The sequence below is a fragment of the Callithrix jacchus genome, chromosome 15 (genome assembly GCF_049354715.1).
Source record: "Callithrix jacchus isolate 240 chromosome 15, calJac240_pri, whole genome shotgun sequence".
Lineage (NCBI taxonomy): Eukaryota > Metazoa > Chordata > Mammalia > Primates > Cebidae > Callithrix > Callithrix jacchus.
Window position 1 is genome coordinate 89,943,484 of NC_133516.1, and position 15,576 is coordinate 89,959,059.

Here is a 15,576-nt window from a genome sequence, read left to right on the forward strand (position 1 = left end):
GGGGGAGGCGAGAGCCACGTGTGCAACAAAGAAGATTCTCAACAGTCCACCTCTCAGAAGTGTAACCTGTCCTCCCCAGGAAAACTCTCTCTCCCCTCCATTAAGAACTACTATTTACCAAGTGGCTTTTAGAAAGAAACACCAAGCAAATGTAATCACATTTTCTGATTCAAGGGTATAAATCTAATTCTATTCAAATTAGTGCTTTGCAAGCTAAGGGGAAAGCAGATACTATTCTAGTCTACAGATGAGGACAAGACAGCTATGTGATCTGTTCAAGATCACAAATGTGGTTTTTCATAAAAAGCCCAAGTCATGTGCTTTTTTTTAAACAGAAAACATTCTCCAGTATAAGACTATATTTCTGATATTAAATACATCCTCATTTTAAAGCATGGCTATACTTATTTCATTATTTCAAAGTACAGAATAATATAAATTTCGTGTCACTTCTTCCTTAGTAGATACCAATCGTGCATCCTGTCAATGCCACTGGGAAACATCTTCCCTCCATCTCTCCTCCCATTCCTAAAATCAGTGTGTCATGTGCCCAACTGACCTCACCGGTTTCCTAACTCATCTTGCGAAGTCTTTCAGCCTCTCTCCTCTTCAGTCCACCCTTCAAAACTGCCACCATCCTTGTACAATCATCTGACAATATCACTTCTTTGCTTAACACTCAATGAGTTTCCATCTATAGAACAAAATCTAAATTTCTTTCTTCCAGAAAAGCCTTTCCTGATCCAGGCCCCCACTGCATCTCTGGGGTTGCTTCTCAGGACCCTCCCATGCCAGGCCCACAGGAGATGACTCACTATTTTGCCTACATTCCATTATCACTGTGGCTTCACTCAAACAATTCCTTCAGGTTGGGCCATTCTCTACTGCTATGGTCTGAATATATGCATCACTCCAAAATCTGTATGTTGAAATCCTAATCCCCAAAGTGATGGTATTAGGAAGTGGGGCTTTTGGTAAGTGATTAGGTCCGGAAGGCAGAGTCCTCATGAATGGGATAGTGCCCTTATAGGAGAGGCCTGAGAGAGCTTGTTTACCCCCTCCACCATGTGAGGACTGGGCAAGAAGGCACTGCTGGTGAATGAGACAAAGGCAGGCCCTCACTAGTCACTGCATCTGCAGTGTTTTGATCTTGGACTTCTCCTCAGCCTCCAGAACTGTGAGAAATCAATTCTATTATTTGTAAGTTACTCAGGTTATGGTATTTTCTTACAGCAGCCCAAACAAAGACATCTACCTTCCTCTACCTAGCCAACTACAATCCTGTTAAGACAAGGCAAGCCCAACTTGGAATTTCCCCAAGAAACAGTACAGTTAATCCTCATGGTTCTCCTCGGTATAACATAAATAACTCATCAAACCACATGATGTAGTTCCTTATTTTGTTAGTCAACCCTGCTAAACACTTTGGAGAAAGGAACTGTGTCTCATTCTTTTAAGTAAATATAACTATCCTGCATCAGAAATTGTTCATATTAATGCACATATTCCAGCGTATAATCAGAACTTGATACAGAAAAGGTACTTGGTAACTGATTGTGGAACTGAACTTATTTTTAATGGGAATAAAGGAGAAGCATGAAATTTTTATTCTAATAACTACCTTAATGCTCACGCTCAAACAGATAAACACTGGGTGTAGTTCATCTTCTGTATTTAGCTTCTGCTTCACATTGGGCAGTTTTGGACTCAGGTGAACTAGTGATGTACTCACCTGTTTCTCCAGTGCCAAGCACACACTAATACGAGAATGAGAGTCGTGAGGACCATGACCAGCACAGGGACAAGGACTGCAGCCAGGGCTACATCTGAAGTGACAAAGACAAAAACTGTATCAACAACAATGGCAGAAATCATTAGGGAAAATGAACCACATCATCTTTCTACATTTTTCTACCGCACAAAAATACCATAAACATTGTTTGTCAAGACTGGGCATGCAGTGGTTAACTGCAGAGGCTTCTGCAGATAGTGTGTTATGTGCCTGCCTGACCTCAATGGTTTCCTAACACAGGAGCTTGTTACACTATTCATTCCATCTGTGTATACATGTGAAATTTTCCTAAGTTTTTAAATCACTAAAATAAAATGAAATTGAAACACAAATGAAAAACTGGAAAAATACATTTTCTGCATATGTGAAGAGTTACTGTAAATAATTATTTTATTGTAGGGTATTACAAGTCAAATCCAAACATTTAAGAGAAAAATCAGTAGAGATTAACTAGCAATACATTAACAAATACAAGTAACCATTAAACATGTTAGCCTCACTAGTAATCAAAGAAATATAAGTTAAACAACCAACAAAAAAACGTTAAAACAAGATCAACATATTGCTTTTGCTAATCAAAGTGTCAAATATTTAAAACAACAATTAATTGATGAAGAGGCTACCAGGAAACATATATCTTTAATGGAAATATAAACTGACACTATCTTACTGATTAGCATTTTTGGGCAATATGTACAAATATCTATTGGTAATTCCATGCCTAGAATTTATTCTCAGAAACTGAACAGACATTTAAAGAGGCCTCCTTAAAGATGTTCTCCTTTTCTGTTATAAGAGTGAAAAATTGGAAATAATCCAAATGCACCAAAATGAGAGGGAATAAATCATGGTATCCTCTTTACAAGAGAATATAATCCAGCGCTTGAAGTGATGTTCCATCATAATGGCAAAGCGTTTACATGTATGGGAGAGTAACCACGTGGTGTTAAGAAGGTCAGTTGGAAATGTGTGAATGAACAGGTCAGAAGCCAACAGAATGCTGGAACTGGGAGAGATTTAGGGATCATTTAATCCCCTAATCTCACTCCAGAGATAAGGAATTCTGAGCTCAGATAGAGAAAATGATCTGCCTAAGGTCATCTGGGATATTAGTTCCTTCCTTTATCCCTCAACCCCCTACTTGCCAGGAAGATGACAATAGCAGCACCTGCTGATATTTACTGGAGCTGAGAGCTGGATACTGCGATGAGTCTAACCTGCAGCATCTTTTTTATTCCTTACAACAACTGTATCCAAAAGAGAGAAAGAGGCTGAAGATACAGGAGTGGGAGAGGATAATTAGTAATATTGGGTACCTGAGAGGTGGATGATGGGGAACGAGGGCACAGGTGATGTGATCAGCCTTTGGCAACATAAAAAAGCCTCCTTTTCACTGCAGCGAACAGAGGATACAGATAGGTTTGTAGGCTCTACTTTCTCTGTTAAGTTTGAGAGGTAACTGACAGTGGGTGAAGATATCTAGGTGAAGGGTTTGAAAATATGGGGAATATTTAAAATAGCTACAGTTGAGAACAGACAGAACAGCTCACCATGGCCTTTCACAAGGACTGCCAGCTGGTGCCACAGGCCCCCCTGAGGGAGGACCTGGAAACTACAGAGGCACAAATCTGACCATGACATAATCTTTTCCATGAAATCACTCTCAGCCTGGCTGTAAAAATGGAGAAATGCGTAAACAGAAATAATGACTTAGGCTAGAAAACACTCAGAATTCGGAATGGTAAATGTGTGTTTTCCGTAAGATTGGTGAGACTAGAGAGGATAATCAAGTTTAGATGGATGTTGTGTGATTTAATCAGAAGCTTTATAAAATATCTTAGGTTCAAAAAATAAGTTTATACACAACTATCCCAAGGAAAAAGAGACAGGAGTTCTTTGAGAAGACCAGCTCATTCTTTGTTATTTTATTTTTTTTTGTGGGGGGCATACAGGGATCTTAATTCTGGAAGAAAATTATTTAAGGACTCAGTCTTGAGCTTCTGTAATCAGATTTTAGGACGAGCAACACTTTTCAGTAACTGATCTCCAACCAGGCATGTGGGCTGGGATTCTGCCTAAGTACATGCCCTCTGACTACTCGTGAGCAGCTGTGTAAGATGCTAAGATCTCCTGCCTCTGAGAACTCTTCATTCTGTCTAGCTGTATCTGCAGCATGAGAAAGAAATTCGTCTTTCTGAAAATGCCTCAGAAGATGGAAGAGAAACCGACATGGGGAAGATGAGAGAAAGTTATCTGAATTCAGGCAAACCTTGAAAACTGAGAATGACTGATGATCTATGTGGCACAAATTACTCTGGATGAATTGCTTTCTCTTTCTGCACTTTCCTGAAAACAAGTAAGCTTTTTATCTAACAACCCTGATACTCAGTCTACTCTGACACTGACACTTTTTAAAATTCAACTGAAAATTTGTTTTTCAACTTATAACTACCTTTCGTGTATTTTAACTATGTTTTATATATTTTGAGACCTTGTTTATCACTGATAACTAAAGTTGAAAGTAAATTCTAATAAATTTGTATTTATAATCTTTAAAAATATAACTGCAAACATTTAAAAAGAGAGACCAAATTTTTTTTTAATGAACATGTTAAGAGTATTTTTAAAAAAGTCTTCGTTTCCACTAAAAGTTGTTTTTGTTTTCCCCCTTTTGCCATCAAGTTCCCTACCCATCAAATTAATATATTACCAGAGGAAACAAGTTTGTTTCCTGCTATGACTTCAGTTATTTCTAGAAAATATTGTATTTCTAAGCCTGAGAGTCAACATGGTCAGCCGTAAGGAAAAATAAATCACAAGAGGAGGCCTGCAACACAGTGGCCTTCTCTAAATATTTAAAGAGCAATTCTACATGGCAGCAGAAACTAGAACTTAGATCAATGCAGTCTTTTCCTAAGAAATAAAATCAATTTTTTTTTTGCTATACTTAAAAACTATAGTTGGAAGAAACTGAGGGTGTAAGTTAAAAATGCCCATGAAAACTTTAAAAACAAAACCATACTATGTACTAGGTGTTCATTTTCCTGTCTGCATACCTTTGGTTACATTTGGAGTTACCGTAGTATTTCTGATATCAGGAGTGGCAGTCGTTTGTTCTGTCTGTGCAGGAAATTCATTGCTACTGCGAGGTTGTAGCGGTTGAGTAAATTTTGGGGCACGACCTTTAAAAAAGTTTTAAAAGCTCTTTACTTTTTAATCCATACCACTTGATTTACATAAACTTATTTGATAATGCTTTCAAATATATTTTTGGAAAGCTGCATCATAAATCCAAGGAATAGCAAATTCTCACATTAAAAGCAGGCATACCTTTGGCTATTTTTGGAGAGGTCGTAGTGTTTTTGAGGTCATTGTTATTCCAAGGAGGTGGAGGTTGAGTAAGTTTTGGAGGACGACCTTGAAAAATGGTTTAGTAAACTTAGTTTAAATATTTTGTTTTAAAAAACCATTGTTAAAAATAGCAATGTTAAATGTCTTCAATATTTCCTAAAATATTTAATTCTCCAGCATACTTTTAAATCACAGAGAGAAATATATTGGAAGGATAAATATTATACTCCGCAATAAATATACAAATGTCAGGATTTCTCAGTTTTTAAATAATTAAATCATCTGAAAATACTCTGAGGAAGGAGAATAATGGGGTGGAAAGTGATGTGGAATGCTAAAGCAGTAAAGGAGTCATCACATTTTGGTACAGTACTTATTCAATTCATTTAATAATTATGTATGGAGGGCCAGTGATGTGTCAGGCACCGTGGTAGTCTTTGGGGATACAACAATAAATAGTATATTAAAATGTGTAATATTGAGATAAATTATTCTCAGTTTAAATGTATGGTTACACTCTTCCATGCTTATGTTAAACAAACATTACAGTACATGAGACCTGATTTAAAATTATTAGAATTGAGACTGAATTTGGAAAGTGATCTCATTTACATTATCTCATGAATGATGCTCTTTCTTCTTCCACTTATAATTTTGGAGACCATTCTGATAAGTAACTTAATATGGTAATCATTTATTTTTTTAAAATCCCTTTAAGAAAATATTGTAATTAGAATTTAGTCAGAAAAACATCCTCATTATTACTTTCTCTGCGAACAGCAAAATCATTGTAAATTAGGAGCCAAGTGAATATATCTTAAACACAATTTCTTTACCTTTAGGAATAAACTGGCATCCGAGCAGCTCCATTTTCATGGCAATTTTCTGCTGCCATTGGGTAGGATTCACTCTAATAAAACGTGCAATAATTGGTGGCAAAAAGTTATTACGCACATCCTGGTGATAATCTTTGTTTCCTTGAAATATCTTTAAAAGAACAAAAATTGGTACTTTAAATCAACAGAGGGAAGGGCTAAATTTCTCCCCTTAAATGTTTTTGCGCTTTGCTCTATGCATTAAATGACCACTATAAAGCATGACAATAAGGATTAATTTTTTTTTTTTTTTTTTTTTTTGAGACGGAGTTTCGCTCTTGTCACCTGGGCTGGAGTGCAATGGTGCAATCTCGGCTCACCGCAACCTCCGCCTCCTGGGTTCAAGCAATTCTCCTGCCTCAGCCTCCTGAGTAGCTGGGATTACAGGCACACGCCACCATGTCCAGCTAATTTTTTGTATTTTTAGTAGAGACGGGGTTTCACCATGTTGACCAGGATGGTCTCAATCTCTTGACCTCGTGATCCACCCGCCTCAGCCTCCCAAAGTGCTGGGATTACAGGCTTGAGCCACGGCGCCCGGCCTAAGGATTAATTTTTAAGAAAATAAATCATAATATGGAAAACTATCAAGATGCACTTTTTATCAAAAGTTTATAAAGGAAAAATATTTAATATGGAAATGATTTTAAGATGATTTAAGAACTTAGTAAGAGGATTAACTTGGCATTTGGGTAAAAGGTTTCAAATCCAGTGAGACAATTTATCCTATTAATAAATTAGTAACTCTAGTCCTGTGGAATTACCAACTTTTAAAATACATTAATTTTTGTTTTTAAAGTAAAACAAAATTGATCATGCTAGGTGTTAGAGGAAATATTTTGCTTGTGTACTTTGCATAATTTTCTCTCGAGAGACTGAAGGTGAACATGTACTATCGAACACTGTTAACAGATATATACCTCCACCTACTGGATAAACTGCATAAAGACAGTTCTCATAATATAATCCCAGTTTTTGTTCCTTGCTGCTATTTAAACCAGAAGTGACTTTGAAATGCTATTTTATGCTTAAATTATTAATTTTTTTTTAGAGACACTGTCATCCAGGGATTGTATTGGTGGGATCAAAGCACACCACAACCTCAAACTCCTGGGCTGAAATGATCCTCCCGCCTCAGCCTCCTGAGTAGCTACGACTATAGAGGCGCCATGCCAATGTGTATGGTATGTATGTATATATGCATGTATGCATTCATTTAGAGAAAGGGTCTCACTTTGTCACCCAGGCTGGAGTGCAGTTGTGTGATCTTGGCTCACTGCAACCCCCTCCTCCCAGGTTCAAGTGATTCTCCTACCTCAGCCTCCTGAGTAGCTGGGACTACAGGTGCGCATCAACATGCCCAGCTAATTTTTGTATATTTAGTAGACACAGGGTTTCACCATGTTGACCTCAAAGGATCTGCCTGCCTCAGCCTCCCAAAATGCTGGGATTACAGGAGTGAGCCACCCTACCCTGTGACTTTTCATTTTTGTAGAAAGAGGTCTTCCTGTGTTGCTGAGGCAGGTCTTGAACTCCATTCCTCAAGCAACCCTCACGCCTGGACCTCCCGCAAACCCCTGGAATTACAGATGTGAGCCACGACTCCTGGCCTAATACTAATTTAGTGATTGTAACTAAATAGCAAGAACTGCATTATAAAAATAATCCTTAGGTAAAATTATGCATTTAGGTGAGTCTCACTCCCTTAACTACTTCAAGCAAATACTGATAGTATTTTACATTGCACCAGCACTTACTTATAAAACATTTTAATGTAACTAACTCAGACAACCCTATGAAATAGGCAGGGCACAGGAATCTGCAAGTGGATTGCGCAGCTGGCTAGTCAGTGACGGGACAGCAACTTGACTCTGGGTCTTCTGACTTAAGTATAGCCTCCAATAAGCTAAAAAAAGCCTTGGTTGTTCTCTAGGTCAGATCAACTAGGTAGTTTCTAAAGACCATTAATAAGCATATATTGCCTAAAATCAAAGTGATTTTTTTTTTAATTAGCTGAGGTGAGATTAAGTAAATGATTAACTTCTTTTTTTTTTTTTTCGAGATGGAGTTTCGCTCTTGTTACCCAGGCTGGAGTGCAATGGCGCGATCTCGGCTCACCGCAACCTCCGCCTCCTGGGTTCAGGCAATTCTCCTGCCTCAGCCTCCTGAGTAGCTGGGATTACAGGCACGCGCCACCATGCCCAGTTGATTTTTTGGTAATTTTTAGTAGAGACGGGGTTTCACCATGTTGACCAGGATGGTCTTGATCTCTTAACCTTGTGATCCACCCGCCTCGGCCTCCCAAAGTGCTGGGATTACAGGCGATTAACTTCTTAAGTTAGTTCCGAGTATTGTGGCTCTATTTCTTCTTGGCTAATTAGACTATAAACTTTGAAGTATGTGTTAATATCCTTTACTTCCTAAAAAGTTTGTTTTGCAATTATGATAATTTCCATACTAGTGAGCTCCCGTGATTTCCTAAGATATTACTCTGAAATAAAATGAAAGGCAATTATTTTCATTCTTTCTATATTAGTGGAACAGGGATGATAACAAATCATTAAACATAAAAACTATCTTTAAGATCTTCCTCTATACTGTTGTCTTGATTTTATAAAAACTGAGTAAAAAAGACTTGCTATAGTCAGTCTATGACATCCTCCATGTACAGAGAAGTATGTGAGGTGTTATGAAGAGAAAATGGATATGGATGCTACAGTTTCCACTCTCAAGAAACTTAAATTTTATTGGATATTACCACACATAAATATGGTATATAATGTTAGAAAGTGATATATTATAAAAACAAGTTGCATATATATTAAACTCATTTTTTGAAAACAAAATCAAATGCAGTCTGTGTGTGCGCACACACATGCAGGCTTAGAAAAGGGGTAAAATGAGAACACCAATTACCTTTGAGTTTGAGGTGATAAGGGAGCACACGGACTTATGTGAGTGGGAAAAGACTGTTAATTCATACAACTCAATGTGAGGACTTGCATTTTGGACCATGACAGTAATGGACTAGACATCCTGTTCAATCCTATACATACATGAGAAACTGGATAATATATATGAAATAATGGTTCTCAGACTCTGGACGACAGGCCGCCTCGGGCAATAATTACCAAGAGAAGGGAAGCAAATAAGGTGAGCCCTGTTACTTACTGTCCCAGTACTGTCTGTAGAGGGTTTCTAGGCCACAGTGCAGGGAGATGGATCCTTAACAAAGCCTGCTGGTCTCACTGAGTTGTAGAGACAGAGCTGACAGTGGAAGGCCAACAAAGTAGCTAGAATTTGTAGGGCAAGAGTTTAGGGGAGAAAAGAGCTATAAAGATAGAGAGCGAGACAGAGACACTTCTAGGATATATAAGGAGTTTTCCCTTAACTCTTCAGCTGCATGTAAAGAAATGACCTATGGCCAGTAAAAGAAACACTGGAAGTCAGCAAGACAAGTCTCAGAACTCCATAGGTCTGGGAATTCCTTACACTACCAACAAGTAGAACAGAGAAACCTCATAATACATGGGATGCTGCAGTGAGTACTTAGAATGGTATTGTCTCTTTGGTGCAGAAAAATGAAAAAAACTCATGGCTGTCCATGTCTTGCCTAATAAGTTTAAAAGCAAGCCTTGAAAATATCACAGTTTCCAGTAGCTTCATTGCATCCCAGAATAAAGCTCAAATATTTAAGGGAATAACAATAACAAAAAACCCCAGCACCAATGTAACACAATGTCTGGCATCCAAAAAAAAAAAGTCAGGCAGGTAAAATATGATTTCTAATATCAATCAATATAAAAAGACCCATATATGACATAGGATAACATTAGCAGATAATGGTATTAAAAGAGCTATAATACATGTTCCATGTTCCAGAAATAAAGTATGAGCATGTAAAGAAGACACATAAGAGACATTTAAAAACCCCCAAACTGAACATCTAGAGGTAAAAAATACAATATCAGAGATACAAATACATTGGATGGGAATTATCAGATTAGACATTGCAGAAGAAAAGATTATGAACTTGAAGACAAAACAACAGAAAATTTCCAAACTAAAATACAAAAAGACTAAAAAAAAAAAAAAAAAAAAAAGAATGGAGAATTAGTGAATGGTGAGATACCTTCAAAGGTCATAATATTCATGAAATTAGAATTGGGAAGGGAAATATTTGAAGAAAAATGAACTACAATTTTCTAAATCTGATGCAAATCATGACCTACAGAGCCAAAAAACTCAAAGAACCATTCCTACACACACACACACACACAAAGTATACAAAGCCACATCAATCAACTGCTTAAAACAAATGATAAAAAGAAAACCTTAAAAGAAGCCACAGAAAAAAGACCTATCATCACATTTTGAGGAACAGAGATAACAACAGCAAAATTCCTGTCAAAAACAATGCAAGTCAGAAAACAGTAGACAATGTATTTAAATTATTGAAAGGAAAAAAAAAAAAAAAAAACCACTGGTCAACCGAGAATTCTACACTTAGGGAAGTTACCTTTCAAAAATGAATGAAAAAACAATCTTTTTCAGAAATATCATTTAATGATGTTGGAAGCTTTTATAAGTATGAACAATTCTTAAAAATTCAAAAATTTAGCAATATTTCACAAGTGTAACAAATGTGATGCAAATAGGAATGAATGTAGTAGGAATGAAGAGCAGTCCGGTTTAGGGGCATGAAGTGGAAGATGTGGAGATGGTATTGTTATTTCTTTAACAGGGAAAGGCTCACCAAAGATGAAGTTCATGTGACGCCATGGAGAAGAAAAAAAAGAGGTCTTGAATAAAAGCAGAGTTAAAATGCATATGAAAGATAATAAGCCCCTGAAGATTTTTGAATAGACAGATGAGAGAAGTAGTAATTGTAGACTTTTTAGTAAATCATACATGATAAAAATATATAGTCAAAGCCAAACTCAGGAAAGTTTGAAAAAATGTCATCATCGTTTCAGTTTTTTTTTTGAAAGAGAGTCTCCCTCTGTGGCCCAGGCTGGACTGCAATCAAATGATCTCACAGCTTATTACAGCTTCAACCTCCTGAGTTCAGGTGATTCTCCCACCTCAGCCCCACAAGAAGCTGGGACTACAGGCATGCACCACCATGCCTGGCTAATTTTCTGTAGTTTTAGTGGAGACAGGGCAGTGCCATATTGCCCAGGCTGGTCTCAAACTCCTGAGCTCAAGCAATCTCAAAGTACTGGGATTACAGGAGTGAGCCACCATGCCCGGCCCATAGTTTCGATACTGATGGGAGGCATCTATCTTCCTTAGGGACAAGGACTCCTCCATTTAAAGATCAAAGGGATGCACATCTGAATGAGATCCATCTCTGCCTGCTTCCAACCCCTTATCATTTCCTTTGGCTCATTTCAGCATCTTCGTAATTTGTTGCTAACTAAAACAGATTCCATAATTATAATTAGATGCTAGAGCAATTCTTCACATAAGAGAAAAAAAACAGAAGTTTTCCAAGATGAAAGTTGGTAAGATGATCTTCAGATTAATTTTTGAGTCTACAATATCCTATAATTTAATGCATGTTGGTTTTCAGCTCTTTTCTATCTGTTGCCTACAGAGTAGAAATCTGGGAACAAAGAGTCTCCAGCATCCAGTGAACTGAAAATAAAAGCTTCATACAGATAAGAAATTATGAGGTCCCTTTTATACTGTCTTAATAAAGTATCTAAACAATTCAATTAAAAATGTAGTGACAAAAATCAGAAAGGTACTACTCACCGTTACAATCACCAAAAGGAACCTAGAACCACTGAGAATTTTCTAAAGTCAGAAGAGTAAGGCCAATAACTAACACTACCTAAAATAACCAGGAGAGGGTAGTGTAAGACATTCTTAACTTCTGCATCTCTTTTATACAGAAGAGCTCTGTGTGTGAACTTCGGCAACCACCCATTTAAAAAATGTTTTTAGGCCGGGCGTGGTGGCTCACGCCTGTAATCCCAGCACTTTGGGAGGCCGAGGCGGGTGGATCACGAGGTCAAGAGATCGAGACCATCCTGGTCAACATGGTGAAACCCCGTCTCTACTAAAAATACAAAAAATTAGCTGGGCATGGTGGCGCGTGCCTGTAATCCCAGCTACTCAGGAGGCTGAGGCAGGAGAATTGCCTGAACCCAGGAGGTGGAGGTCGAGGTGAGGTGAGATAGTGCCATTGCACTCCAGCCTGGGTAACAAGAGCGAAACTCCATCTCAAAAAAAAAAAAAAAGTTTTTAAAAAATACCTTGGTAATCATTTTACCTTATCTTGCTCCACACCAGGCTCTCTGTACACAGTCCATTTCTGCCCATCATCACTGTACAGGACTCTGTAGGCAGACACATAGTAATTGTGCTCCACCATGGTGGATCCAGTAGTTATAATGCCTGGGAAATTAAGAGTTGCTTTCATTAATGCACATGGTCTGATTCCTTAAGTTTGTTCAGCATTAAAGCATAAACACTTGAGATGCACAACTCAAACATTTCTGATTACGGCTCACTTCCATATCCAAGTGTATGTTCATCATAACAACTACTAAATCCTTGGCTTTATTCCCGTGGATAGGAAGAATAATGGGTGTGCATAAAGAACTATTCTATTTTGGTGTCTTGTGTTTATATAATCATAAAATAGATTCTGACTACTGAGTAAGATGACTTCCTGGGAATGAACAGATAAAAGATAATTATTGGTATTACTTACAGTACCCAAACAAAATAAATATTTTAACAAAATTATCTAAACCAATCCCAACCAATTATTCTGACCATTTGTTAGGTGGCCCTAAATTAAATTTATACTCTGCACATGTGGAAAACTGGTTATCTTATCCCTTAAAATGGACTCCTTTAACATAAATTTCTCTTAATGACTATAAGAGACTGCTATTTTAGATGTCTCAGGACCACTTTACTGAAACACCTCCTTAAAATAAAAGTCTCATTACAATGGAGACAAAAAGCTATTATGAGTTAAATACTGTGATGGTTAAGACATAGTGTCAACTTGATTGGATTGAAGGATGAAAAGTACCCTTGCCGGGTATGTCTGTGAGGGTGTTGCTAAGGAAATTATTAACATTAGAGTCAGTGGCCTGGGAAAGGCAGGTCTACCCTCAATCTGGGTGGGCACCATCTAATCAGCCACCAACACGGCCAGAATAAGAGCAGGCAGAAGAACGTGGAAAGACTAAACTGGCTTAAGTCTCCCGGCCTGCATCTTTCTCCCATGCTGTATGCTTCCTGCCCGGGTACATCAGACCAAGTTCTTAGCTTTGGGACTCTTGGACCTTCGACTGTAGACTGAAGGCTGCACTGTCAGCTCCCCTACTTTTGAGGTTTTGGCACTCGGACTGGCTTCCTTGCTCCTCGGCTTGCAGATGGCCTATTGTGGGCTTCCCTTTGTGATCCTGTGAGTCAAGACTCTTATCTTTATTAAGATAAACTCCCCTTTATATATACATCTATCCTATTAGCACTGTCCCTTTAGAGAACCCTGACCAACACAAATAACACAAATAACTTTTCTCTGCCATGTTTCATGAAATGTGTCTCCAATAATATTAACATCAGTGAAGAAAACATAAAACCATATAATTAAAATTTTAGTGCCTTAACAGTTTTCCAAATAAATTCAGCATTATAAATTACTCTAGAAAATTGTATCTCTTAACCTGTTATTTTCTTTTCCTTATTCAGATCTATTTGTAACCACTGGTATTCATCAGTGACAAAAGCAGCCCAAGGCGGTCCAGGTTTTTTCAGCCTGGCTTTTTCGGGTTTCCAACTGTTCTCTTGTCCTGTGTGGTCAGTCCACTCCAGCACAGATGATGCTGTTATTTGAGGATCTGCAATCACACCAGACTCCATCCCCAGGGTTCCATAACAACCTGAAACAAAAGACTAAATGTGGTTTTCAGGTGTAATTTCAAAATGCATATTAGACCTACTCACTGCAAACTTTCTATTCCAACTTTAATTAACATATACTATGCAATAATACACTGTAACAGAGAAACTTCAAAACTAGGCAAGTGTTTCTTGGGCATATGTTTTGTGTATCATTAGGAAACCTACAAGCATGCACAGTTACAAGCATGCCTGTGAGTTTAATGGTGATACATTATCTTCTCCCTGGGACACTCTTCCCAAATAACTGAGTAACTCACTCCTTTACCTCCTTCAAGTTGTTGGCTTATGTCACATTCTCCCTGATGCCTTCCCTGACCCAACTTCAAACCCGTCCTCCTTTTTTATGTTCCTACATCTTTTAGCGTATTATAAACAGTACATTATAAAAATGATTTATTCTTTGCTTATCATTAATCTTTCACTACTAAAAGGTAAGCTCTAGGAAGGCAGGACTTTGTTCACTTTAACTCTGCTTTATCACTCAAACCAGAGCAATGCCTGGCACATAAAGAAGGCACTCAGTAAATATTTTCTGTTGAATGAATTGATTACTTCTTCAGACAAGTTCAAAAGTAATCTTTCTTAAGGAACCTGCCTTGCTTACATGACCATTTCTCTATAAATATAAAGCTTCTGATTTGTTCTATTCATCATATTATCAGGTAACTATCTTACCTCATAGTGTTATTATGACAACTGAGAAAGTACAATAAATCAGCATTTGACACAGTGCCTGACATACAGCGTTCAAACAATATTAATTATATAAATAAAAAAGTATAAAGGCTTACCACTTGTCTTAAACGTAAAAAGACTTGCAGATAAGTGTCCCCTGAAAAAAAGAATTTTTTTTTAGGTGATACTCACATAACACATGACTGCCCATATTTAGTGAAATGTTTTCTTTTGATTTGGTTCCCCCCACCCATCAAAAGAATCAAGAAGACTATATGGCTAAAAATTAGACAACTAATATTGTTCCTAAGGGAAAAAAGTCTCATTTCTAAGCAGGACAACTTCTGAAATCAGCATAAACAACTTTCTCTACCAGTATCTAGCACCTAGATATGTGATTGTACAAATGTCTCTATGTAGCCTTTAACATGTACTTACTTCCATTTCTTTTTCATAACATATTTACTCATTGTTTACTGTAAATCTCTCACTACTTTATTTCATGAAATAAATGGATTCTTAACACTTTTCTGTGGCAAATGCTTTTGATGAAAATACACTAAAAGGTCTAATTCTCAGAGAATGAGGCTCAAGTTTTTTGGGGTAAACAGAAGAAAAGTTGAGTACTAACAGGGATTTCTTTCTTTTTTTTTTTTTTTAGAAGAAATTAACATGTCATGGAACAAGTTTCAGTGTATACTCCTGCCTTTAGTCCAACATTCAAACCATTACAAGAGGATGGAACTTATCCCTGTTTTCTTTATTAAAGTATGAAAAAGAATTCACACACACTAAATCTTTCTAAAGGTATAACATAGTAAAGGAATGAAAGGGTATGCATAAAATAATCTAGGAAAAAAACAAAAGAAGAAAACGTAGTTGAGTCTATACCAGGAATGGGCAAATGACTGCCCATGCATGGCCTGTTTTGTAGGACCAGCGAGCTAAGAA

The 15,576-nt window shown here is 37.4% G+C and overlaps 1 protein-coding gene and 1 long non-coding RNA gene across 6 annotated transcripts in view; one reads left to right on the forward strand and one right to left on the reverse strand.

Moving 5' to 3' along the window:
* Nucleotides 1-15,576, reverse strand: part of DCBLD2 (discoidin, CUB and LCCL domain containing 2) — a 104,162-nt gene that overhangs the window by 6,165 nt on the left and 82,421 nt on the right. For all 5 annotated transcript variants that reach the window (XM_035274191.3, XM_002758869.7, XM_078352163.1 and 2 more), the window contains 7 exons: nt 14,742-14,782; nt 13,713-13,928; nt 12,299-12,423; nt 5,980-6,130; nt 5,123-5,209; nt 4,849-4,974; nt 1,733-1,826 (listed from right to left, as the gene is read on the reverse strand). In XM_035274191.3, the coding sequence (XP_035130082.1) occupies nt 1,733-1,826; nt 4,849-4,974; nt 5,123-5,209; nt 5,980-6,130; nt 12,299-12,423; nt 13,713-13,928; nt 14,742-14,782 (840 nt within the window). The remainder of the gene's footprint in view (nt 1-1,732; nt 1,827-4,848; nt 4,975-5,122; nt 5,210-5,979; nt 6,131-12,298; nt 12,424-13,712; nt 13,929-14,741; nt 14,783-15,576) is intronic.
* On the forward strand, nt 3,942-15,152 carry LOC103788427 (uncharacterized). Its single transcript, XR_001907484.5, has 3 exons — nt 3,942-4,148; nt 7,070-7,202; nt 13,738-15,152. It is a non-coding gene; the product is annotated as an uncharacterized LOC103788427 (long non-coding RNA).